At 37.2% G+C, this 26,355-nt stretch overlaps 1 protein-coding gene across 1 annotated transcript; it reads right to left on the reverse strand.

The window, feature by feature from the left end:
- Positions 1 to 198: 198 nt before the first annotated feature.
- On the reverse strand, positions 199 to 22,886 carry LRRC63 (leucine rich repeat containing 63). The gene is made up of 9 exons (XM_026668401.2): positions 22,802 to 22,886; positions 20,005 to 20,454; positions 19,046 to 19,177; positions 12,642 to 12,799; positions 9,690 to 9,788; positions 5,666 to 5,802; positions 4,673 to 4,756; positions 3,220 to 3,459; positions 199 to 1,045 (listed from the first exon to the last, which is right to left on the reverse strand). The coding sequence occupies exons 1-9, from the start codon at positions 22,884 to 22,886 to the stop codon at positions 886 to 888; spliced, it is 1,545 nt and encodes a 514-aa protein (XP_026524186.2). The 3' UTR covers positions 199 to 885.
- Between the last annotated feature and the right edge of the window lie 3,469 nt (positions 22,887 to 26,355).

Below are 26,355 nucleotides of genomic sequence, written 5' to 3' on the forward strand. Positions count from 1 at the left end.
AAACAACTTGGGTTACAGTAACTTTGATTACCATTGGGGTAGCAGTCAAGAGAACTTCGTAATGTCAAATTTAATCTTAGACTCACAGAAAGTCTACATAATATACACATCTGCAAACAATGTTTTTATAAGCCATGCAAAACTAAGATTTGTGCAAATGTTACATTCCAAAAGCCTCAAGTATAATTGGTATCATCTCGTATCCTGATCTATTGCATTCTAAATGCACTGCTTCTTACATTTGTTGGTTGAGTTTATTTAAATTTCTACAAACAGCACAAGAAACTAATGAGTAAAATGGCTGTGATTATCTTGCCTCATACATACAGTATACCATGATTCTAGATGCCCATCATTTAGTTTGTCCTAAAGCAAGGAAAAGCACACTAACAAGCAATGTATCAGTACATACATAGTGTTTTGTTTTATTACAAGGCAGAATATACAGTAAAAAGTAGCATTATACCTATCAGATGCACACATATATCCCTTTGATCATATTTACAATCTGTCTAATGACATTGTAGGTTGTGCTAAGAAAAAGGATCCCCAAATCCCGAATACTAACTTACATTAAAAGACTTAAAATGTTACTCTTTTTTTTTTTTTAGTTAAAAGCTGGAAACTAGGATTTTCACAACGTGGCTTACAGATGCGCGTACTAATCAAGAGAACACCCAGAGTCCTCTAGGAGGGAGATGGGCAGTTTCTCAATATGATATATAAATAACTGGACTTTGAATGTCACAGTAATGCTTAGACACCCTCACCCCACCAGAGATCTACATTGGGGGAAAAAAAATCCCATACCCAAAGCACTGCTTGCTTGCTTTATTCAACTGGTTATTCACTTCTGAATCTCAGTTGACGAAACATTAACACCCATCAGGTTGGCACAGCTGACTTGACAAAGGCTGTATAGCAGTCTGGTGAGCAAGCTGAAAATTGATACGGGAGCCTTAGTCCGTAAGCATTCCTATAAATGAGGATAAAACGGAAGCCTTTTCCATACAAGGGCCCCATGCAGCAATCGCAGCCTGTAAAGCTGAAAGGGAGAAAGTAGGTCAGTGTCACATACTAGGGAGAGCAAATTGAAGCAGATCTTTTAAACTCGCTACGGAAAATCTAGGGCAGATGTGCGGTTTGAGGTAAAAATGTGCTTGCTGGCATTGCTGCTTGTTATCAGTTTCCAAGGGCAGCTAAGTACAGAGTATATCGGAGTAAACAAGTCTAGGAACCTTCCTGATCAGGCAATAGTAGAACATCATACTTTCTTCATCAAGTACAGCTATTTGCTTTTGTAAGGTTTATAATATTGCAATGCTTTACCCTCCTTCACAGGGTATAATATTATGATGTAACATTACCATACTTTACCCTCTTTTAACAGGTGCAGCTTTCTTTGCATGGTGTTTCCATAAAGCAGGAACTTTTAGCAAATATGTATTAAATTCCTATCTGCCATTTAGAGGTGAAACTAGGAATGGGAATTAAACCGGGAGGGAAAAAGGGTATGGCATCTGTCATTTATAGTTAATACTGAAGCAGAACCTGTTTGGAATCAAGTACTGCACAAATATTATGCTAAGGAAGGATGAATTCACAGATGAGAATATTAGGTGCCAAATACACCCACAAAATTGGGTTTGGCTTATCCATGGATGGATTTATCCATGTGAATATACGGTAATATTTTTTTTAAGTACCCATATATAGTATCCTGTATATTTTTCTATATAAGCCCATCTGTGGATAAGCTAATCCTTGAAATTTTATTCAAAAATACCATGAAAACTGCAGATCAGCTTAACCATGGGAAGCATATTATTTTTGGTTAAAATAACTGAGGGTCAGCTTATCCGTGGATGGGTTTATACTGTGCTGATACACAAATATATACAGTAAATATATAGATACGAAATCTGCTCAAAAGGATTTTCTAAGTGTAACTAATACAAATCTGTAGCAGAAAAAGAAGAAATCTATCAAGGACTGTTAAAATATGCCTATGCCTCATATTGGGTTTCTGAAGAAGGAATTGACCTATGATTTCCTTATGCCCAAGGAACTGTTGTGGATACACAGTTTGCAATGTTAGCATTGCACACTAAAGAGCAAAGCAGAAGGCTGCCATTTTGTCTCTTATGAAATGAACCAAATATAAATTATCTTGGGTAAACATATATGAATGCATCTGGTCCACAGACTACTTTATTAACCCATACTAAGATTGTCTTAAAATCTAATATGCACTTGGATACTGTATCTTTAAAGTATGCAAAGATAAAATCTGAAACTGAAGTTAAAGTTATAACTTGAAATCAATATTCAAGTCGATAAACAAAATCATCCATTTTAATTTGATGCATTTTATTTTAATTTCAGTTACAGTGTCAGACTGGAACTCGGGAGTCTTAGAGTCACTTCTTTTGTTCTTTGAAAAAAACTGTATTTTCTGGTCTTATTTGGGAATAAGTTCAATTGGATTCAGCAGGTCTAACTTCTGACAGGTTCACATAACCAGCTAAGAATTTGATTGGTTTGGGGTTAGCATGTTGCATAAATGCAGCCATTTTTATTTACAAATCTAGCCAATTCTGATTTATACAATAAACCATGACTAAACTCTAACTAAATATGTTGTGAGAGTGCATTCACAGGAATGCAATCTGAGTAGGATATTAATAAAAATTATTATGATTGGTGCTGTTTGTTAGCTCAGGGTGGCTTTGAAGAGAAAATGAGTGCTAGAGGAAACCATATGTATAATGCTGAGCTCCTTGGAGGAAAAGTGGAAATAAAAATGATACAAAAATGACATGCCTGTATTTCAAACGTACATAGTCATTAAGTCACTCTTATTTATTATTTTTTTATTAGGCCAATGTAAGACCTTATTATACTATGTTTGCTTCACCCATTTACTAAATCCTTCCATTACCTCAGCCTTATTCAATGAACCATGACTTAAATAGATGAGTGTCTATAGTCCATTACTTTAAGTACAGTATTATAGTTTATTGAGTCATAACAAATGGCCGTCAATGTAGCTTCACCCTATTTAAAACACTTTTCAGAACCTGGTCCTGCTCATTTTGGTACGGACTGGCGGCTCCCTCTGAGGAGACATTTTTTTGGGGCCTGTGGTTATTGGTGAGCTTTTTCATCGTCTCCTTTTTGCACTCAATAGAGCCCTTGCAGTGATGGCACCTTACTTACTCGCTTATGATATAGTGAATCTCCTCTGGTAAGTGATGATATATTTTCCACAGCTGGTGCTTAACGAAGCACACGGCAGCCATGTCTCTAAGGCGCTGAGGTTGCATCAGGAAAGTCTCAGACCAGAAACAAGCATGCAAGAAGTTGTTTTCCACCAGCAGGTGGCTCAACTGAAGTTTCAGAATCCCACAAGGCAAGGAGTAAAGCAGATTTCCTTCCAAGTTCAGGTAGACGAGGCTTCTGAGAATTTAGAAAATGACACTCTACCATTTATGCATTCATTGGGTCTATTTGGGGCATAGTTCTCTTGGATACCCAGGTACGGGAGAACAAAACTATCTTGGCCATTGAAATTTTACAGGCAACCGGGAACTGGCAGAGCCCATCCTTTCAGCCCACACCAAGGAGCAACTGTTGCCACTCCACTACTAAGGGGTTTTCCTCCACACAAAGACAGAAAGTTAAGACTCTCTGTTTGACTTTTCTCCCCACACTGTCAAGACGTGCACAGGAGAAAGTAATCTCTGCCTTCTACCACATTAAATCTACGCATTTCTCTGTAACCAGACACAGTTGACAAGTGCTGAGAAAAGCTACTTGCAACACTCATCAGGAACCATGGCAGATGGATAGCTTCTTCCCCACACAGTGAAGCAAAGGAAGATGGATTAATGGGTTATGTGCCATCAAGCCACTGTTAGGTCTCAGAGAGTATATGGATTTTCTCCATGGTGATCTTTTCCTAACCTGATCTTTCAGGCCTTCCCATCAATGAAAGTGGAGACGGTGGGAATGAAAACGGGAGATACAAATCGAGAGTAGGTGTCAATCTAGAGATGTGGGAGTCCTGTTCTACTGTTTGCCAACTCTTTTTGCATCCTTTAATTCAGTGTTTTTCAAACTTGGCAACTTTTAAGATGTGTAGATTTCAACTCCCAGAATTCCTCAGTTGGTGTGCTGGCTGGGGAATCCTGGGAGTTGAAGTTCAGACATTTTAAAGTTGTCTGAAATACACTACTTTAATTCTTATGTGAATTATGGGGGAGTTTAACAGAGCTTTTGTTAAAAACAGAGCATTCTGGCAGATTAAGAAAAGCCTCAGCATCAATGAATGCTTTTCTTAATCTGCCAGAATGCTCTATTTTAACCACAGCCTGTGCAAAAATTAACACGGTCCCAAGGATTTAAGGCATAAATAGCTCAAGATAGTCTCATTAAGTCTAAGCAGAATCCTGTGTCCCTTTCACACTTCTAGGCCACCACACCACTCCCAATGTGTCTTACTTATAAAATGGGGGAAATCCTAACATTTCACAGTTTCCAAACCACAGATGTCAGCTTGTCCAACTATTGTCTATGCTGGTTGGGCCTGCTGGAAACTACCCCAGCAACATTTCTGGGAAGACCCCAGAAAAGTCTTCCTCTTCTCAAAATTGGAAAATCAGTACAATACCTGAGATTTTGTATTTCATTAGGGATATATTCGAGTTCATTATAGGAAACATCAAGACTCTGAAGACTTGGCAGGGTAAATAGCCTATAAAAACAGAATGCCTTCCTGTCATTTGTAATCACTGAAAAGCAGGAAAACTCTTGTCAGTTCCATAGCCTTTAAAACCGAGTTTGGTCATTCTGATGTTGAGTTTTCCTAAGTGAGCTACACCTGTTGTGTGAACAGGTACATTTATTGTGACAATTTTTCCCCCTTTTCATTGTACAGTTAGTTGCCCAGAGTCACTAAGAAGTCAGATGGCCTCTACATTAAATAAACAAGCAAACGAACATTTGTGGCCCACATCATGGGCAGCTTATATCATCCCCTAGGCCCTTTTTTTGAAGCTCTCATAAGGTTCCTAACTGTTTATAAAGCAGAAATGTTCTACTGTAGCCATTTTGCCTCATCCAGCCTGTTACCTTCTTCTGGAATTCACTCCTGTTCTGGCCAAATAATGTTTGCAGCAAGTAGAGATGGAATATAAGATCCATCTCACCACCTGAGCATACTTTCTCTAAGTATTGAAAGAATTGAAAAGAATTGAAAGTCTTATCTTTCTATAGATTTCTAAAATGGCTGTTTTCTTAAAAGTAAATTCATAGCCTTTGTATTGATGTATTGAAAACTAAGGAAATAACTTGTATCAGGGCTTCAATCTTTAATGGAACTAAGGCTCTATGCTTCAGGCCTTTCTCCACTTGTACAAACGTAATTTCCTTTTTCTGTCAGAACCCAGTTTTGCCAGCTTCATCTCATCTGCATCCCCATGAGATAGACAGGCTTAAGTTGAAGCTGTGGTGAAAAACCTTAGTCGAAACAGATAGGCTTTTTAAAAAATAACTTTTTAAAAATACAATAATTTATGAGAAGTCTTTGCTTCCTTGCCCCCCTCCCCCAACTTGAAAGCTTCTTTCCATATATTTCTAATTATTAATTAAAATTATTACACACTCAGGTGGGAGAGTAGTCAGCAGGTTGAAGGACATTGTCAAGAATTTAAGATTCCTCATATCAGAGATCTCCCCTGGGATGGATTTGATGGGGTTATTTCGGAGCTTTAGCACTTGTAAATATTGCAGATGAACCACCTATAAAAGACAAATTAGGTGTAAAGGGTTTGAAATTACCATAAAGGCAGTATTTTAAAAAAACGTTAGTAAGTCTGGTTTCTTCATTGATGGGAATTCCTGTTTCATGTTACAGTGTACCTTCCAGCACTTTAAATTTAAAACTATGATTACAGTACTTTTCTTTTCCTCCTGATGTTTCCATAGATACAGGGTTATTTCAAAGAAACTTCATTGCAAGGCTATGGTTAGGTGACGGAACACTGTTCTTCAACTGAGTCAGATTTTATCTCTCCTTGATGTTGTCATTAACTACAGGGACAGCTAGATGGCTGTGTTAAAGCTCTATTCAACAGGCCTTGAGCTGACAGACAATTACTATCTTCGATTATAGTAAGAACGCCAGCAATTGGGGCTCTTCTTGCAATTTTAATACAGCAAAAGAAAGAAATTGGTGGATTGCCCTTTCTTCTATTAGTCCATCTATATGAGTTTGTCAACCACTAGCTTCTCTTGGACTGGACTCACTTGCACCATGTAGGCCTCCAAAAATGTATCAGCTATGAAAGTCAGCTAGTTTCATGTCTTTCTCCCTTCCTTTCAATGCTTGCATACATTTTGCTGGTTCTGATATCACTTTGGTCTATGGCCATCCTAAATCGATAGATAGATAGATAGATAGATAGATAGATAGATAGATAGATAGATAGATAGATAGATAGGCGGGTAGGCAGGCAGGCAGATCACTTATGGGTTGGGGCTGAACTGAAGGCTACATCATGAGCTCATGTTATAAAAAATGAGTTACCAGGTTATGTTCCTGCTGTTGGACAAGGAGAGGATGACCCCGACAAATACGTTATTGTTTCAGGGTGAGAAAACCATTTACTTTTCTGTGCAAAACCCTGAATGTAATACATCTCAAGAAATATATATCTTAGTAATAATTAACCAGAACTATTTGAACTCTGGCTCAAGTCACCCTCCCTTGTTAAAGAAGGGCCAAGGTCATACAGCAATTTGGCTAGTTCCACAGGCAATAGGATTAATTAATGAATGGGCTACCCTGTTATATGAACACAGACGAAGTAAGAAAATTAATTCCCCCCCATTTTTGTTTCTTTGAGTCTGCTAACCAGTTTATGGCAATAGCCACATTGGTGGTCTAGTGTCCGTGTTTTTCACATAAATGAAGTCAGACACCATCATGTTATAACATCATAAGGAGTGCATGGTGAGGAATCACATAACTGTTCTTTTCCTAATAGAGGTTCATAAGGCAGATAGGAACATGGCATTAATTATGATGGTAGATTATGAAGCAAAGATTTAGCTGACAGAATACAATGGAAAGAGTGGATTTTTAGAATGTTGTACATGATAAAATTATATGTCTTGTCAACAATGGAAAAGGCAGAGCAGAAAAGGAATAAACTGAGAATAAAGCCAAGACAAAGATTGTGAGTTACTCAATTGAGTAAGTGGCAAAGTTATTGACATATACCTTAAGAGCAATCATGGAAAGAATTGATAGCTGTTGAAAGATTCAGATAGCACAGATAAGAAATCCTGAGCAAAGATAATTATGAGTCAAAGAAATAGATCATTTTTTTTCCTCAACCTGATCCCCTCTAGCTTTTCTGGATATTGCTCAAGGTTCTCCAGTCAATGGTTATGGTGACTGGATTGAAATCTGTCTTAGAGGCAATGGGGATAGAATGGAGCTGGCATTCAAATATAAAGAAGTGATTATTTAAAACACTGTTTTAGGGATGATCAGTTTTTAATATGTTCCATAAATTACCATATGCTACAGATGGCAGGCATACAACTTTCTCAGGGCCGAGGTCCATGCTTACACTACATTCCCTAAATTAAGGAATGGGGCCAAAACAAAAACTATGTTTTATAAGTATTATTTCATTTACATTTAAAAGTAATTAAATGCAGTTCTTCAGTCAAATTAAAAATGATGTAACAACGTTTGGAGGTATCTGGTGTTTGTTTCAGAGGTGGTATTCAGCAGGTTCTGACCGGTTCTAGAGAACCGGTAGCGGAAATTTTAAGTAGTTCAGAAAACCTGCAAATACCGCCTCTGACTGGCCCCACCCCCATCTATTCTCTGCCTCCTGAGTCCCAGCTGATCGGCTGGGTCTTCCTTGGTTGCCCTGCACAGGAGAACGGAGCTGGAAAGCAGGTTAGTGGGGTGGGGTGGGAATGGGGATTTTGCAGTAACCTTCCCCCAGGAATAGGGAGGGAATGGAGATTTTACAGTATCCTTCCCCTGGAGTGGGGTGGGAGATTTTATCCTTCCCCTGCCATGCCCATCAAGCCACACCTACCAAGCCACACCACACCACCAAGCCACACCCACAGAACTAGTAGTAAAAAAAAATTGAACCCTACTACTGGTTTGTTTATGCTGCAGCTTTAAATTTCAAGTTCTGCACATATGATTGAATGCCCTGGGCCTTTTGCTGTTTCCCCTTAAACAGTGAAATGTCTTGGGCTAAAACTGGATCTAAGATAAAGGAGGATACAGATTTCTGAAAACAAAAAGAGGGTATATGGAAAATATATGGGGGGGAAACAGGGGTGGGATTCTACAGGTTCGCACTTATTCGCTAGAACTGGTTGTTAACATTCTAAGCAGTTCGGAGAACCGGTTGTTAGAAGGAATTACTGGCCTAATCCTGTAAGGAAGGCAGGAAGGAAACATTCTGGGGTTGCTTACAGAAACTGCCTCTCTGTTAACTCTTATTACATTCTTGGCAGGACTAGACTTCCTGTCTCAGGAACGTCTCTGGAATTTTTTTTTTCCTCCTTTGCTGGTACTTTGCTTGTGTGGAGTGACCAATACGACTGTTGCAGCATCCCCACAGTGATGAGAGGCCAGGCGAGGAGATGCGTGCCTCGATGTGAGTGATGTTGAGTTGGCCGCGCCCAGCCAATAACACGACCACCAAGCCACACCCACCAACTGAGCCACGCCCACAGAACTGATTGTTAAAAAGTTTGAATCCCACCCCTGGGGGGGAATCCTGTGAGAAGCACATTTTGTTGGAAAGTTATGGTATATGTGTGGAGTAGAAATGTAGATGTCAGGAAGAACAGCTAAGTGTAGCTAAGGAAGATTTATTTTAATGGATTTTAATCGTTGGCACTGATAAAACTAGGGATTTGGTCTGGATTTGGTCTGGATGCGGTCTAGTAGTCCGCAGGTCCTTACTGGTAGATTCCTCTACTTCTTTACTTTGTCACCCACACACTAGGAAAGCAAAGGCCATTATCTTTCCTTTGCATCGCTAGGCCTCTGAGGACATACAGTTTCTGTATGAGGAAATAATATGAAAGTGCAAAGTTGAAAAGGACTTTAGAGGTTTTGTAGTTTGTGTTCCTGCTCAGGGCAGAAGATGGCTTGCTCACAATGACCTTTCCTCAGCCATCTGACATAGCTGGAGGGCACCAAGTTGGGAAAGTTTCATTGGAACATACAGTAGTTATGCCTTCTCAGAGAGTTAATAAGATGCAGCGGTAAAGACATTAGAGTGGAATTGGAGATACCCAGGTTCAAATCTTACATCATTATGGTGCATGCTCATTGACAGCTCCATCTATCTCACAGACTGAGTCTTTTGAAAATAAAGTAAGGGGGAAATTCCTTATATACCATTTAAGCACATAGAAGAAAACTCATATAAAAATATACAGTGAAATAATTATTCAATGTGCAGTTATGATCAATTCAAAGAAACTTTGTGTATTGGCAGCTAAGCCACTGAGCAATAATTTCTAAACATCTAGCGAATCAGTGAGGAATATATATCACAAGGCCACAGTTATATTTAAGGATTATATAAACAAAAGCTTCTCTAATATACATTTTTAAAAGCACATATTACACTCACCTCTAATGGAAAGCAATCCAAATTATTATATGACAAGTTTAGGTACAACAAGAAATCAGACAAACGCAAGAGGTCAGGAAGCTGAGAGAGAAAATGTGCCTAAAGATTATCAAGCAAAAAAAAATCAAATTAATGTTTATTTTAAGAAGAATAGGGATTTGTCAGAGTTTAGACTTCAAGATTTGGATATATCTATATAGAGATGCATCAACAGAATCTGTTTCCTAAATTAGATGATGTAGTTTCAGGGAATTTGTTGATTACCAGTCCCAATGAAGTGTGTGTGTGTGTGTGTGTGTGTGTGTGTGTGTGTGTTTGAGTCGGTATTGACTCCAGGTGTTTATTTGGCAATATTTTAGAAGTGTTTTGCCATTGTTTTCTTCCTAGGGCTGAAAGAGAGTGACTGGCTCAAGATCATCCAGCTGGTTTTGTGTCTAAGGTGGGACTGGAATTCATAATGTCCCCGTTTCTAGTCTGGTACCTTAACCACTGCATCAAACTGGCTTTGCACTGAAGCTAAATGTGTGGGAGATCTGGAATTATAATCACTTACCACTACACTTTTTGTTTAACAGCCCCTTGATACTACAATACTCTAAACAATGAAATGGTTATTGGAAAAAAAAATATATTTCCTCTCACTCCTAAAATTAATCAACCAAACACTACCGATAATAGGACTGTGAGTGCATGGGTGGGATTCAAATTTTTTAACAACCGGTTCTATGGGCATAGCTTAGCTGGTGGGCATGGCTTGGTGGTCATGTGACTGGCTGGGTGTGGCCAACTCAATATCACTCACATCGAGGCACGCATCTCCTCCCCTGGCCTCTCATGACTGTGGGGATGCTGCAACAGTCGTAAGTGTGAAAAATAGCCATATGTCACTTTTTTCAGTGCCATTGTAACTTTGAATGGTCACTCCACACAAGCAAAGTACCAGCAAAGGAGAGGAAAAAAACTCCAGAGAAGTTCCTGAGACAGGAAATCTAGTCCTGCCAAGAATGTAATAAAGGTTAATGGAGAGGCAGTTTCTGTAAGCAACTCCAGAATGTTTCCTTCCTGCCTTCCTTACAGGATTAGGCCAGTAATTCCTTCTAACAACCGGTTCTCCGAACTGCTTAGAATGTTAACAACCGGTTCTAGCGAATAGGTGCGAACCGGTAGAATCCCACCCCTATGTGAGTGGCATGCATGTTTGAGAGAAAGAAAGTGATACAAATCTAATCTGCAAATTCATCTATTACTTATTACTTATTAAAAAACATTTTTTTCATCCCGCTGTCCTGCCCTGTAATGCTCATTTTTGCAGCCCAGATATGCTGTCCCTACCATTTTGGTTTTTATGCTATATATAAACGAGCCCCTATGATTTGTTCAATAAATTGTGATTGGAAGTGGGAAAAAGAGGTTGCCTGCCATACACTCCCCTTCATGTGAATGCACTGAAGCATCCTGTGGTCCCATGACTCATTTGCAACATTTTTTGCCAGTTTCTGGTGATATTTTTTTTGCCACTTTCCAACAAAAAAAATGTGTCTTAACCGTGTGTTGTTTTTTTTAACAACCACATGACTTACTTAACAACCACAGTGACTTGCTTTAGGACTATTATAAAAATGGCCATGAAATCAAGTTAAGACACATGGTGACCTGCTTCATGACTGCAACAATTTACAACCAAAATTGCAGGCTCAATTTTAAGTATTAAGTGAGGACTACCTGTAGAACATATATGTACTATAAGTCATCTCCCACAAAACTTGCCAGATGCTTGCTTGAGGCTTAGACCTTCTTCTGGACTAGATGGGCACTATTTTGGAATGATAGTAACCCGAGTAGAAAGCCACAACAAACCTTGGTTTTAAATTCTGGTTTCCACAAATCCAAATCCCAGTTAGGGACTGGAAAGTATACATTATATCTCAGGAAGCCTCCACGTGTGATTAACAAGCCAAGGATGACAAGAAGGTTTTCTGGAATGCTGACAGGAAGTAGATAATAGCATCTATGACTGTCAACTCTTTATAATGGATAGATGATTCCTCCCCCCATGCCATCAGTCTACTGAAGACGTAATTCCCACAGCACTACCTCATTTTTCATATTTTCTCATCTTTCCTAGCATCTTCTCCTATTGGTTTCTTACGTTTATCAATTGTAGTTTGTAACTTATGATTATTGATTGTAATTATGGTTTATGACCTATGACCTATTACTTGCTATTTTTATGTATATTTATGCACTAAACTAGAGACAAATTCCTTGTATGTCTGAACACATTTGGCTAATAACGAATTCTATTCTATTCTATTCTATTCTATTCTATTCTATTCTATTCTATTCTATTCTATTCTATTCTATTCTATTCTATTCTACTCTATTCTGCTATGCTATGCTATGCTATGCTATGCTATGCTATGCTATGCTATGCTACGCTACGCTACGCTATGCTAAATAATAGACAAGACAGACAGACAGCAGATAATCCTTACTGTGGCTTATTGTGTCATATAAATGAAGCCATTGTGTCGTACATGATAGCGTTGGATTTTTAATGAGAGAGTCCAAAGTTCAATCCTTGCTTATCTATTAAGATCAGAGGGCAATTGTGTGCAGCCTAACTTTCCATGAAGATTTTTGAGGCAATAAATGGAAAATTCATCAGAAAACATTAGTCTATGTCTTGTGAAAATGGACAGAAAGTGTGTGGTAAGATTATATTACATAAAAATTAATATATGGCCTTATGAAATGGCATGTTTATTTAATAGCCATATGCAGAATCTATTCTGTGTTTCGACAGAGTATTCTGAACTAGCAATTCTAGACATGATCTGGTGTTTTCTGGAAAAGAAAGTGATTGTGGCAATTTCAGTTATTACCAAATCCTAAAACTAGTGTAGAAAATACATTTACAAGACAGTATACTTGGCTGTTTGGGAACTATACCTTAAGATTAAGTCTAGTTTGTCTATGCATGATGCAAAACAGAACCGCCATTTCAGCCTTGTCTAGCAATTCATTGGCTTTATCTATTGCACTTAATTCAGTATTGTATCCAGCTCCGGAGACAAATGATTTAATGAAATCAATTTCTTCTTCTAATTCTGAAATAAAAATAACAGAGTATTAGGCAATATATATATATATATATATATATATATATATATATATATATATATATATATATATATATATATATATATATATATATATATATAATATTAGGCAATATATGTATCACATGTTTTATATATATAAAAACAGGTGAGGAGAGAAAAGCCAGAACAAACACAGGCACCATTGTCTATGGAGATTCTCAGTCATTCAGGTCATGATTGTCCCAAAGATGCTTTTTCAAGAGGTAACTGTTTTTTCTTTGGAGGTGTTTCACTTCTCATCCAATAAGTTTCTTCAGCTTGAAGAAGCTTCTTGGATGAGAAGCAAAGCGTCTTCAAAGAAAAGCCAGAAAGTCTAGCTGCCTCTTGAAAAAACACATTTGGGACCCCAATTCTCATCTCACCCTGATCTCCCCTTATCCCAGCACATAGCAAAAGAGTCAGTCAAAAAGATAAAAGGGGAGGGGGTCTATCTATGTCAGGAGGGAGGGTATTTCATGGGGCAGGGACTTGTTAACTTAATCCTGCGTAGCTTTTTCTCTGGTAATATTGTACTACTAACTAGAGCAGGGTCTCCAACCTTGGCAACTTTAAGACTTGTGGACTTCAACTCCCAGAATTCCTCAACCAGCAAAGCTGGCTGGGGAATTCTGGGAATTGAAGTCCACAAATCTTAAAGTTACCAAGGTTGGAGACCGCTGAACTAGAGCATACAAAAGATTTGCTAGACCAATTCTCGAATACAGCTCATCTGTCTGGAACCCGCATTGCATATCGGACTTTAACACAATTGAGAGAGTCCAGAGATATTTCACGAGAAGAATCCTCCACTCCTCTACTTGCAACAGAATACCTTATGCCACCAGACTTGAAATTTTAGGCTTAGACAACTTAGAACTACACCACTTTCGGTCCGACCTAAGTGTAGTACATAAAATTATCTATTGCAATGTCCTACCCATCAGTGACTACTTCAGTTTCAACCACAACAATACAAGAGCACACAATAGATACAAACTCAAGGTAAACTGCACCAAACTCGATTGCAGGAAATACGACTTTAGCAACAGAGTGATCAATGCCTGGCATACTCTACCTGACTCTGGTTTCTTTCCCAAACCCCAAAAACTTTAACCTTAGACTGTCTACTATTGGCCTCACCCCATTCCTAAGAGTAGTAAAGGGCGTGCATAAGCACACTAACGTGCCTACCGTCCCTGTCCTAATGTTTCCTTTTTATTCGTATCCATTTAATGTATTAATAATCATGTTTTATGGCAAAAGTAATGATAGATGGAGAATTTACAGATTCTATTAATATTAAAAAAAGGTACAAGACAAGGATGCCCATTATCTCCTTTGTTATTTATATTGACTTTGGAAGTGTTAAATAGAAATATTAGAGAGGATACAAACATAAAAGGAATGAAAGTTAAAAAGGAGGAATTTAAATTGCAAGCCTTTGCAGACGACTTGGTTTTTATTTTGGAAGATCCTCTAGAGACAGCTTTAAAACTATTGGAAAAGATAGAGATGTATGGTGAGATGGCTGGCTTGAAAATAAATAAAGACAAAACAAAGATTCTGACAAAGAACATGTTGTTAAGACAAAGAGAAGAGCTGGCAGAACTATTGAAAATTCAAGTTACTGAACAAAGTTAAATATTTGGGGATATATTTGGCGTCAAGATGTACTACACTGAAAGAGAATAACTATATTAAACTTAAACAGCAGATAGCATCTGATCTGAAAAAATGGGAAAACCTACAATTGTCATTGATAGGTAGAATTTCAACAATTAAGATGAATATTTTACCCAGAATTTTATATTTGTTCCAAACAATACCAATTAGGTTAGGTAAGGATTACTTTGAAGAACTAAATAAAATTGTGTTGAAGTATATATGGCAAGGTAAGAAAGCGAGAATAAAATTAAAACTCTTACAGGATGCTAGAATTAGAGGAGGATTTGGCCTTCCTAATTGGGAGTTGTATTATCAAGCTGCAAACTTAATGTGGGCTAAAGAATGGATAACGTTAAGAAAGGCTAGATTGTTGGCATTAGAAGGACATGATTTATTATTGGGTTGGCATGCTTTTTTATGGTATAAGGGAACTAAATCACAGGGTTACTTTAGAAGGCATTATATACGGGAATTGTTATGGTTGAATTGGGAGAAAATTAAGAAACAATGTTATTTGAAAATCCCAGTTTGGTTATCAACTATTGAAGCTTTTTCTTATCCTATAACTTATAAGAAGGAACAAACAGTTAGATATGGGGAATTACTAGATGAAAAGGGTGAACTTAAAATGATGCAAAATTTAGAAGAACAAGGCATAAAGATGAATTGGTTTTCATATGCGCAAATACATTCTGTTAAGTTTGGGGAATAATGGAGACCAGACATCTGACCAGTGACTTCAACTCTTGAATAATCGTAAATAGAACAGAACAGAGCAAGGCTATGGGCAACAGCAACCCTTTTATAGGGTTATCTGCTACCTTATTAACCAATGACATGTGCAACAAATTCAAACTTATAACCAATGAGAAGTGTCAAAATAGTGGCCAATCAGGGACTACTTATGGACCAATCCCTAGTTGTTGTATAAGGGCCAATCAGGTGTGCAGGTTTCCAAACCCTGATTTGCATTTATGCTAGTAACTTTTATTGATTCACAACACATTCAAGGTATCTTAAAGATTCTAAAATGGAAGGATTCTATGATAAATTGACTGATTTAGATAGGATTTTGACAGGTACTGATGAAAAAGTGATAAAAAAACTATATAATTATTTGTTGGAAATTAAATTAGAGGAAGAACAAGTTAAAGAAACAATGATTGCTTGGGGGAAGAATTTTGGATATGGGATTGATTTAGAGAAATGGCAAAAATTGTGGTCTCAAAATTACAAAATGACAATGTCAACAGCATATAAAGAAAATTTGTATAAGATGTTTTATAGGTGGCATTTCCCCCGACAAGAATTGCAAGAATGTTCAAGAACAAATCTGAAAAATGCTGGAAATGTCATCAGATTCCTGGCTCATATTACCATATGTAGTGGACTTGTGAGGAGGCCAGGAAATATTGGACTAGAATTCGCATATGGTTGGAAAAAATGACAAAGAAACATATAGATTTGAAACCAGAGATTTTTTTATTGGGAATCTTACCTGATACATATAATAAAAACTTAAAATATTTTATTGTAAATGTATTAACAGCGACTAGGATTGTATTTGCTAAAAATTGGAAGAGTGAGAAAATACCATTAGAGGAAGAAATTATTAAGAAAATACTGGAATGTGCTGAAATGATTAGATTGACATTTGAAATTAGAGAACAAGAAGATAAACAATTTTATGAAGTTTGGGATCTTTTTTACCAATGGTTAGATAATACAATATAATAATAGAATATTTAGAAATCTAGGAAATAATGAATATATATATATATATATTTGGTTTTGATAACATCTTTAGAATGTTTTATTAAGATAGACTTGGTATGATTTTACGATCTGTTATAAAATAAATTAACTAAATTATAGTTATCTCGCTTAAGTATGAATTAGTAAAATTATAGTCAAATGATTGTTTAATAATGATATCAGGATATATAATTGTTGATTGATAATATGAGTTATTATGTAACATAATTATTATGATGACTATGAAATGGATGCACAAAAAGGAGTGGTAAACCAACCGATACACTGTTTGTAAATTTATGAAGAATGATGATGTTTTTATGTTATGTTTTTATGTTTTATGTGTTTTTTGTTTGTTGTTAAAATCAATAAAACTTTTATCAAAAAAAATAATAATAATCATGTTTATATTTATATCTCTTATCTAATACACGCTTGACAAAATAAACAAATAAACAAATAAATAAACAAACAAATAAACAAATAATAAATAAATAAATAAACAAATAAATAAATAAATAAAATAGACTGCAATGTATGTTTCTGAGAACCCACAAAATGGCAGTGCTTAAGGGAAGGGTTCTGGAGCATGCCTATCCTATGTTCTTTAATGGCATGGGCAGATACCCTCAAAGACAGGTGGTGCCACAGATAAATTGTTCCTCTGCCATGTAGGCATTAGGTATTAAAAAAGTAATGTCTTCTCTCCCAAATTAATTTTTCTGAAGTCACATTTGAAAGAAGTAATATCCATCCTGGGCTGTTCCAGCCTTACCCTCCCTTTGACATGACCACTCTAGAAATATTCTTACTTTGAAAGAGGCAAGTACTTTAAAACAAATGCTTTGCACTCAAACTAGGCTATTTCATACTTGAAATATTTCCAGAATAGTTGGAATAATTTTGGAATGTTTCTAGACAGGTGGGAACAGCTGTTTAGGAAATGAAAGGATACCCTTCCAACTCATAACCTTTGAAAATCAAAACTATACATTTTGCACCTCAGGGGTATGATGATTAGCCAACAGCACTGACAAGCTTCTCTTGACAGAAGATTAACATTTGATCGTGATTGGATATTTAATACGGCTTGTGATATTCACCTCAATTTGGAAGGTGCTCAGTCTGACCTAAAAGGAAAGGAAGCCTCTCTAAAGAGAGCCAAAGATGAATTTTTCCAGAATTTTGCAAGCTGGTTGAGAGCAAAGCTGAAGAGCAATGCCTAGCGCATTGTTCAGCTGTTCTGCAGTTGGCAGCGCCACACACAGCAGTGGCAATGGAGCCAGCAGACTGATTCTTAAACTTTTATCACACACTGCTGTCTATAATGCTGGGAAAGCTTAGAAAGAAACAGCAAGGAGGATGGAGTCAGTTACAAGGGCAACAGATGCATTGTTGGAAGACCTGAAGGACCAAGTTAAGGACAAGAAGCCTTGGCAAAAATCTATCAACTGAATTGCTAAGTGTTGACATTGACTGACTTGATGGCACATAATAAATCATCAGCTCTTGCAAAACATAAGCTTCTGATATTGTTGGTGATGTATTCATGAAGCAACATCATCCTGGATTTGTAAACATTTTCTTGCTTACTGGACAAATTATTTGCCACTCCCTCGATGTCACATTTCGATCCAGTCCAGTCCAGAACTCATGATGATATAGCATTTATGGTTAAGAGAAGGCTACAGGCGTCTATAAACGGATGGCTTTATCAATATACCTCCCTTGCAACTCTCCCAGATAATCATACACTGTGGCTTCACAAGGCTTGCTAATAGACCACCATAGTGAATAGTGAATAGTTTTAGGCCTTTGCATTTGTAAATGACCTGATTAAGGGACATCCAACTGTTTATTCAAGCAGGAAAGGTTTAGCAATATCCATGATAGGGAGTAGACTATGAACCGTGTCCCTTGCTTTCTTCAGAAAAGCAGTGCAGGGAAAAGAGAATGAAATGGGGACTTTGTATTAAATTTGGAATGGGAGCAGATGAGAAAATGCATGCAGGGCTGAGAAGAAGGAGATGTGGCAACACAGACAACAGAAATGGGCCAGAAATAATTCTATTTATTTCCTCAACGGTGCTCCCCATATTTCTCTTTTGGGACATCTTGGCAAACATTGCTTTATCATACAAAATATTTTTTTAAAATTTATTTATTTATTTTTGTCAATTGCTTACAAGATAATAGGTATAAGTAAAAACATAGTCATGAATACATGGATACATATAAGAAAAATAAAAAAGAAACAATAGGACAGGGACGGTAGGCACGTTGGTGCGCTTATGCACGCCCCCTACAGACCTCTTAGGAAAGGGGTGAGGTCAATAGTAGACAGTCTAAGGTTAAAGTTTTTTGGGGGTTTGGGGAAGAAATGTATGATATGAAAGAAAGGAGACTACACATTGTCCTGAATTCAATGTATTATTAATTCAAAGAAGAAATTTCCATTATGTGACAGGAGTCAGGACCTTGGTGTGATTTATTTATTTTTAGCATAATTGGTGAATGTAGCTGTGGTGGCTTGTAAATGATGTTTTATGATTTTGCAAGTTGTGAATCTAGACAATTATGGCTTATTCAATAAACCATGGTTACAATCAAGTAATTGCATAATCATCGTGCAATGTATAAATCAGCCAATGTGTTTTATGTTGAGTGGTATGAAAGAGAGGGTTTAATCATGGATCTACATTTGGCTGGGTTAGTACACTCTTTCAAGTCACTTCCACCACAGACTATACAAACAAATTATACCTTCATAGAGCATGTTCTATTTTCTCATACCCTTTTCCATATCCATCTGTTCTTTATCCTGAATGATCTTCTCTTTCTCTCGCATGATCTGTTCCTCATCCTGCACGATCTGTTCTTCATCCAACATGCTCTTTGGACTTTTTTTCCTCCTTTGTCTTGTTTCTGAAAAACATTATCCATCTAACAATAGTTGGTTCATTCATAAAGAAGAGAAATCCTTGTAGCCATTTATCTGCCTTTGAATGTGTATCTGCCATTCATGGTAAAAACCCAAATAAGTGAGTACCGTATAAGGAATTTAAAAATAGGTTTTGCTACGCAAGATACATCCAGGGAATGTATTGCTGTGTGGTTTCCTCCTATATTTGGAACTGCTTGTACTTCAAATTATCAAGAAAAAAAACAAATATTTTATATTGGCATCTGAGAGATTACTGTTATGCTTAATTAGTGTTTGCTGTAGTCAATTTACATATGTTTTATTTATAACTCAACAAAAGTCATGCAGCTCAGGAAGGCTGGGATATATTTCATTTAATTTGTTCTTGAGTGTGTCATGTTTTCACCATTTTAGGAAGTAGCATATGTTTTTTTACAAGTGAGGATTTACAACAAAATGCTGCAGTTACATTCATGCCCCGTAATAGGAGTGCTTTTGTTTAAGTCCCAATTAGACTAGCGCAAGATTCCATATATACTCAGTTGAGAAAAGACAGAATTTCTCCTAATGTCTTCAACCTTTCATCTACCCACTTTGCCCTATGACAGCTCAGAGTTCACATAAGAATATTATTAGAATCCCAAACTCGAGTTCTATTGCTTTCCCACTCACAGAAACTCCTTGGTTGACTTTGAATCAGTCATTCAACCAAGCCTAGTTCACATGTTTGCTTCTGAAGGGATAAAATGAAGAGAGACCCCCACACACACACTCCTTCCCTTTCTTCTCTAAAACAAACCCAAACTTAGGAAATGGAAGGACTCAATACCTGGAATTTCCAGTTTTCTATCAGACTCGCTCAGTTTTAAGTATATGGTGGCAACTTTCTCTGGACTTTTCATCTCTTTAGCAATCAGCTGGGTACTGAAGACTTCACAATTATAATGAGAAATGAATGGCTTTTTAGGGACAGATTTTTGGACTACAGAACGGAGAGGAGAGGTTACCATAGTCACACCGCTCACCATAAATTCTGGTGGTAAATGAAATGGGTACAGCGTAGGATGCTGTAACCGCATAGGGGCACGGCGGTTTTTCATTGGGAAGCTAGGGGGACCAGTCAAATAGACAGGGATAACGAAATTTCTCTTAACAGGGCCTGGAAGCTGGACACCAAAATCATCATCTGGAAAGCACAAAGAAATTGGTTGGCTCTTTTCAGGATGGCTGTCAACATCTCCAAGCACTTTTTCAGGTTCTTTCTCTTTTTCACGAACACCTGCTTTGTAGAAACAAAGATTTTTATTTATTTATTTGATTTGATTTGTCAATTGCTTACAAGGTAATAGGTATAAGTTAAAACATAGTTATGAATACATGGATACATATGAGAAAAAATATATATAAAAGAAACAATAGGACAGGAACGGTAGGCACGTTGGTGCGCTTATGCACGCCCCCTACAGACCTCTTACGAAAGGGGTGAGCTCAATAGTAGAAAGTCTAAGGTTAAAGTTTTTGGGGCTTGGGGAAGAAGATAGATGCCAAAAATAAAAGAATACAATATCAGAATTAGAGCAAAATTTGCTGGCTCCAGTCATTATATTCACATGTACGTATTCTCACACCAGCATCCAGCAAAAGATTATAAAGAACAGCCCATTGGCAATTGTTCCTGAAGCAGAAGTAATGGAGCAGTACAGGAAGTCCTTGACTTATAACCATTTGTTTAGTGACTCTTCAAAGATACAACAGCAGTGAAAAAAGTGACTTATGACCATTTTTCACAGGACCATTGCAGCATCCCCATAGGCACATGATCAAAATTCAGAAGCTTAGCAAGTGGTTCATATTTATGATGGTTGAGTGTCTCGGGGTCACGTTATCATGTTATCACCTTTTGTGGCCTTCTGACAAGCAAAGTCAATGGGAAAGCCAAATTCACTTAACAACCGTGTTACTAACTTAACAACTGCAGTGATTCAATGAACAACTGTTTACAGCTTGTATTTATCACTTTGAGAATTGCATCCCGCTGCATCCCAAAAATATCTGCTCCGATACTCTGATGTGGGTTGAAACATTCCTGAAACCAGGATGGTGTTGAATCAGTACACTGTAACAGAGATGGTATTCAGCAGGTTCTGACCAGTTCTGGAGAACCAGTAGCAGAGATTTTGAGTAGTTCAGAGAACCGGCAAATCCCACCTCTGACTGGCCCCGCCCCCATCTATTCGCTGCCTCCTGAGTCCCAGCTGATCGGCTGGGTCTTCTTTTGTTGCCCTGCACAGGAGAACGGAGCTGGAAAGCAGGTTAGTGGGGTGGGGAGGGAATGGGGATTTTGCAGTATCCTTCCCCTGCCACACCCACCAAGCCATGCCCACCAAGCTACGCCACACACACCAAGTCACACTCACAGAACCGGTAGTAAAAAAATTTGAATCCTACCACTGCACTGTAAATACCTCCCCACCTTATGTTGGCTTGCATGGTAGATGCTAGATTAGAGGTTTTAGCCTGAAGGGAATAATGTGAAGAGGTTGAGAGTAAAAGTGGGCTTTGTTGAACTTCTGGCATGTTAAAAAAAAAACCAGTACCAACTTTGTTATGAGAAGGAAGTGCTTTTCCTTTCTAAAAGTGTGATTATCTAAGGACTCCCGGGGTCCCCAAGGCTCTCTCAGAGATCCACAAAATCAAAATTATTTGCCCGATGTTGAAGACATTTGCAAAAATGTAAGACAGTGTCATTCTTGTCATTATGTTTTACCTGTTAAAATAGATTATTTCATGAACAGTATTTTATTTATCTTGATTATATAATGGATTTAATATTGTTATTTTTACATAATTCAATAAATAAATATTCTACAAATGTGTCAATTTCAATTTTTAATCTGGTAAATATTGATAAATTTATTTATTTGTTTATTTCTTAACTATATTTGCCACCCATCGCACCATGGGGCTATTAAAATGATAAAAATATAAACATGTCAATATTAACAATAATAAAACAATGAAATAATAAAAATACCAGTAAAAGTACAACAATATGATTAAAAGATGGGTGTAGATAAATATAACCCATTCAAGCAAAAATACTTTGAGGGTCCTCCACAATTTTTAAAAGAGGGAAAGTATAATGAGAGCAAAAAAAAATATTAAGAAACACTGCTCTACATTTATTTTACATGCTTTATAAGGTTTTTTTTTGTAAAGGGCCAAGTCCCACCTTCTTCTATCTCCACAGGTACTGCTGGCAGATCTGTGTATAAACCAATATTTTTGCTCTTTAGCAGGTATTTGATATAGAAAAGAAAAAACTATTGCAGGTTTATTGATATAGAGAAAACTTCTAATACAATTATTTATGAAATTCTTTTTATGAAACTTATTTGTCACCCATGTCGTATCCAATGATTTTTATTATGGCACTCAATAAATCAAATCAATCAATAATTTTTTTAAGGAAACAACTGAGTCATAAATCATCATCTATTTATCATTACATAGCACAGGACCAGCCACAGCCAACCCTATGTGTCCACATCTGAGTTATACATCAGCTTTGCAACATAATAAAGAGTTATGCTATATGTAGGTAAACTTGAACAAGAAGACCTTACCTTTCGTCAATTTCTTCTTCGGAATATATTGTTCAGGTTCCAACTTTGGAGACAAAGGTCTCCGGAGCAACTGAAGCTGAGACATGGTTTTATGTTTGTTAAACCTGTGGTAAGTCAAGAGGTAATATAGGGACTTTAAATTTAAAAAATAAATCAAAATAATTAACCACCTGAAAGAACATTAAAGGAAGCACTAAGGAGATAGAGAATTATATTATAAACAAATAGAACTTCCAATTTTAAAAATAATTTTGTTAAACAAATTGCTTGGGAAAAAATATTTTTCCTTGGTTCTTTATCAAAAAAACATTAGACAACAAATGAAACTAAGAAGGATATGTTGAGTTGGGAGAAAATTCAGTTATCATTACTGGGGAGAATTTATGTAATAAAAATGAATGTATTGCCTAGAATGATGTTTTGTTTCAAACAATATTTTGACAATTATTCAACCAATGGATGGATGGATGGATGGATGGATGGATGGATATATATATATATATATATATATATATCTTAAGTTTAAAATTAAGTTTAAAATTAATATCTTAAGTTTTTGTGGGTACTTACATGTATAGTATTCAGCTTTGTTCGGGTATTTTCCCACGTCATTATAGTTGTGCTTTTAAAGTTGTAGCAACGTTTCGGCAGAATCTCATCTGCCATCATCAGGCTTCTGTATTGTGTTCGTCTGCAGAACGTATTCTGTATTGTGTTCATCTGCAGATCTGCTTCGTCTACAGAAGCCTGATGATGGCAGATGAGATTCTCCCGAAATCTTGCTACAACTTTAAAAGCACAAGTATAATGACGTGGGAAAATACCCGAACAAAGCTGAATACCACACACAATATATATATATGCTTAATATATATATATGCTATATATATATATATATATATGGCCTGAGGTCAGACTGTGCCTGAAAATGCCTTTGTGAATCTCAGCATAAGAAGTATTTCATAGAAAAGGAACAGCAGGCAAAGAGAAACAGTTAACATACCAATAATAGAACAAGACACAGTTGGTTTTTTGGGGGAAGGATGGGAGTGAGACACTTTTTCTGCTACCATTTGTGTATTGGTTTTTTTGGGTTCTTTAGAAGGTATTTTTTTTTTATTGTTATTTTGCAGTTTTGCTTGTTTACCGAAAGTGGGGGGGGTTGGGTTGATTTTCCCAAACAACAATTGAACCCAGAACTTTTCTTGCTGGGACTAATGGATAATTAGAAAAAAGGATATATATTTTTTGGTATATGATAAGTGTAGTGAGACTCCTGTATTCACAAAAATGGAAAAATTCTGAAATACCTACAATGGAAGAATGGTTGGTGAAGATGATAGAATTAAGCAGCAGAGATGGCAAAATTGACTTGTTGTGAGTAGAGGCAAATAGTATGTGTGCATATGAAGGAATCTTTCAGTAACTTCACTCCTCTTGTTTTGAACCTCTGCATGTATTTCCCAGTTATAATTGTCCAACCCATTTGATCTACTTTTCTAGTCATGCTATAGAAGTAAACCAAGGTCATGCAGCAGAAGTACCACAAGCTTCCTGATATCACCCAAGTGTACAAATCATTGAAATAAATAAACGAAGCAGCTATTTTAAAAGGCAGCAGAGAATGTGTTTACTGTATGTTTTGAAGGAGGTCTTGGAACAGTTCGGCTTCTCATTTGCGTGGATGGGTTCCACTAGGCAGTCCTAGAATAAGTCAATGGGAAGCTGTTAGATCTTTCAGGGGAGGGGGAGGCACCCATGCTTCCATTGCTGAATTTCTGTCTTTGGGGAAGGAGAAAGAGACAGATTTTCAAGTCTGGTTTGTTTGATCTGGACACCCTTCCCAACCATTGCTTACATAGGTTCTGCTCTGCATTCACTCAGGACATTTGAATCCATTCTTTTTCCACATTTGAGCTCTGACAAACCTAGACATAAAGTAACACTTGGTTTTCTCTACTTAAAAACATGGAATCTAGACACACTTTTTTGTGTGCTTGCAAACCAGTTTTTGATTCTTGGCAAGTCTGGTAATTTTCTTGGCAAGGCTTTTCAGAAGCCATTGCCATTACCTAGGCTAAGAGAGAATAACTGGCTTTGTGCCTAAGGCAGGACTAGAACTCACGACCTTTCCAGTCTTTATTTATTTGATAGTTATCTTGCTACAAACAGACTATTGATACCTTACAAATATTATAGAAACTTCATATCCGTTTTCCTCATTTTTTCTTCGACACTAATATTTATAGCATTCATTTCAATTCCAATCCTTGAAATATCACTATGCACATTTCCAAAACATTTCTTTGAACTTTTCCTCACTTTACTTTCATTCCAAATACTTAGATTACTTTTACTTTGGCTTATTGTTCCCAGAGTTCCTGCTTTAACTCTTTTACCACTTTGGAAAGAAACTCATAACTCCTAGAGCTACTACGTTCTACAGAAAAAAGCACTAGTAAGTCTCATTCTAGATTGCGTATATTTTATATAATTTGGTCCAAGTTCTAATTGTCAGGGATTTGCAACTATTGCTACAGTTGTTTGCATTAACTGAAGACCATTAGATTTTATAAAGGTGTAAGTCAGTGAACCTAGTATGATACACATGTCAAAGGTGACACGCTACAACATTTTGGGTGACACAGTAGCGTTTACCAATACTGAAAAAACAAACAAACTATTCTTGACACCATGCTCTATTCTCATACAAATTTTGGATGCTGCAGAGATTGCATTTGAATATGGTGTGCTTTTTCCTGGCCTCTAGGTTTCACACGAGAACGGGCCATGTTATTACACCGTTTTCAGAGGCTGCGGGGGAGCATTCTCCAAAGCTGTTTTAAAAACAAAGGCTTTGTGCAGCTTTCAGTCTGCTACAGGGGCCTGTCAACAGAGAAAACACTGCCTGAAGGTAAGAGACACATGGCATATCCTGAGAAGTATTGGACTTCGGAGGGCAATTGTGCCGTTCCTCAGGGCTTGCGCACTTTGGCAGAAATGGCCTGAGAGGCAGCCATTTTGAGTGGCAGTGGGGTCACACACTAGGGCTGGAACTGAAGGCGGCCCAGGTTTCTACTTCAGGCCCAGCCTCGGCACTGCGACTGAGTGCTACTGTTCAGGGTAGCCTAGATAGGGGAAGAGAGAAAATTATTCCCATTTTGTATTTAATTCAGGGGTGGGTGGGGTGTGTGACACACCAGCAGAGTCAAATTAGGCAATTTCCAAATTTTTGACATGCCGAGGCCAAAAGCTTTGCCATCACTCACTTAAGTGCAAGAAAGTGATCAGAAAGGCAGAACAGGAATTTAGCCTCTGAATGAGCAGGAAATCTCCAAGTGCCAAAGAGCAGGCTGGTCCCATATTCAAAGTAATTTATATTACTATCAAAAAAGAGCAGGGGGAGCTTTTACCTAAAATTAGGTGGCCCTCAACAACTGTATCTACACACAAATAGGCACATGCATCAGAAAGTTTCATACAGGCCCTGAAAGTTGATTCAGATCTATGTCACGTTTTATATTAGTACTCCACTCAGCCCTGAAATTTCCTGC

This window comes from Notechis scutatus, chromosome 1, assembly GCF_049901735.1.
Source record: "Notechis scutatus isolate UNSWTSFEM ecotype Mainland chromosome 1, rNotScu1.2, whole genome shotgun sequence".
Taxonomy (NCBI): Eukaryota; Metazoa; Chordata; class Lepidosauria; order Squamata; family Elapidae; genus Notechis; species Notechis scutatus.

What these genes read in the sequence shown, in the direction of transcription:
- LRRC63 (XM_026668401.2), bottom strand. Translation starts at nt 22,886, where the DNA reads ATGTCTCAGCTTCAGTTGCTCCGGAGACCTTTGTCTCCAAAGTTGGAA. An exon ending in TAGAAAACTGGAAATTCCAG is followed by an intron (nt 19,178 to 20,004) that starts GTATTGAGTCCT and finishes AATGTTTTTCAG; the next exon opens with AAACAAGACAAAGGAGGAAA. An exon ending in AATGAAATACAAAATCTCAG is followed by an intron (nt 3,460 to 4,672) that starts GTATTGTACTGA and finishes CTAAATTCTCAG; the next exon opens with AAGCCTCGTCTACCTGAACT.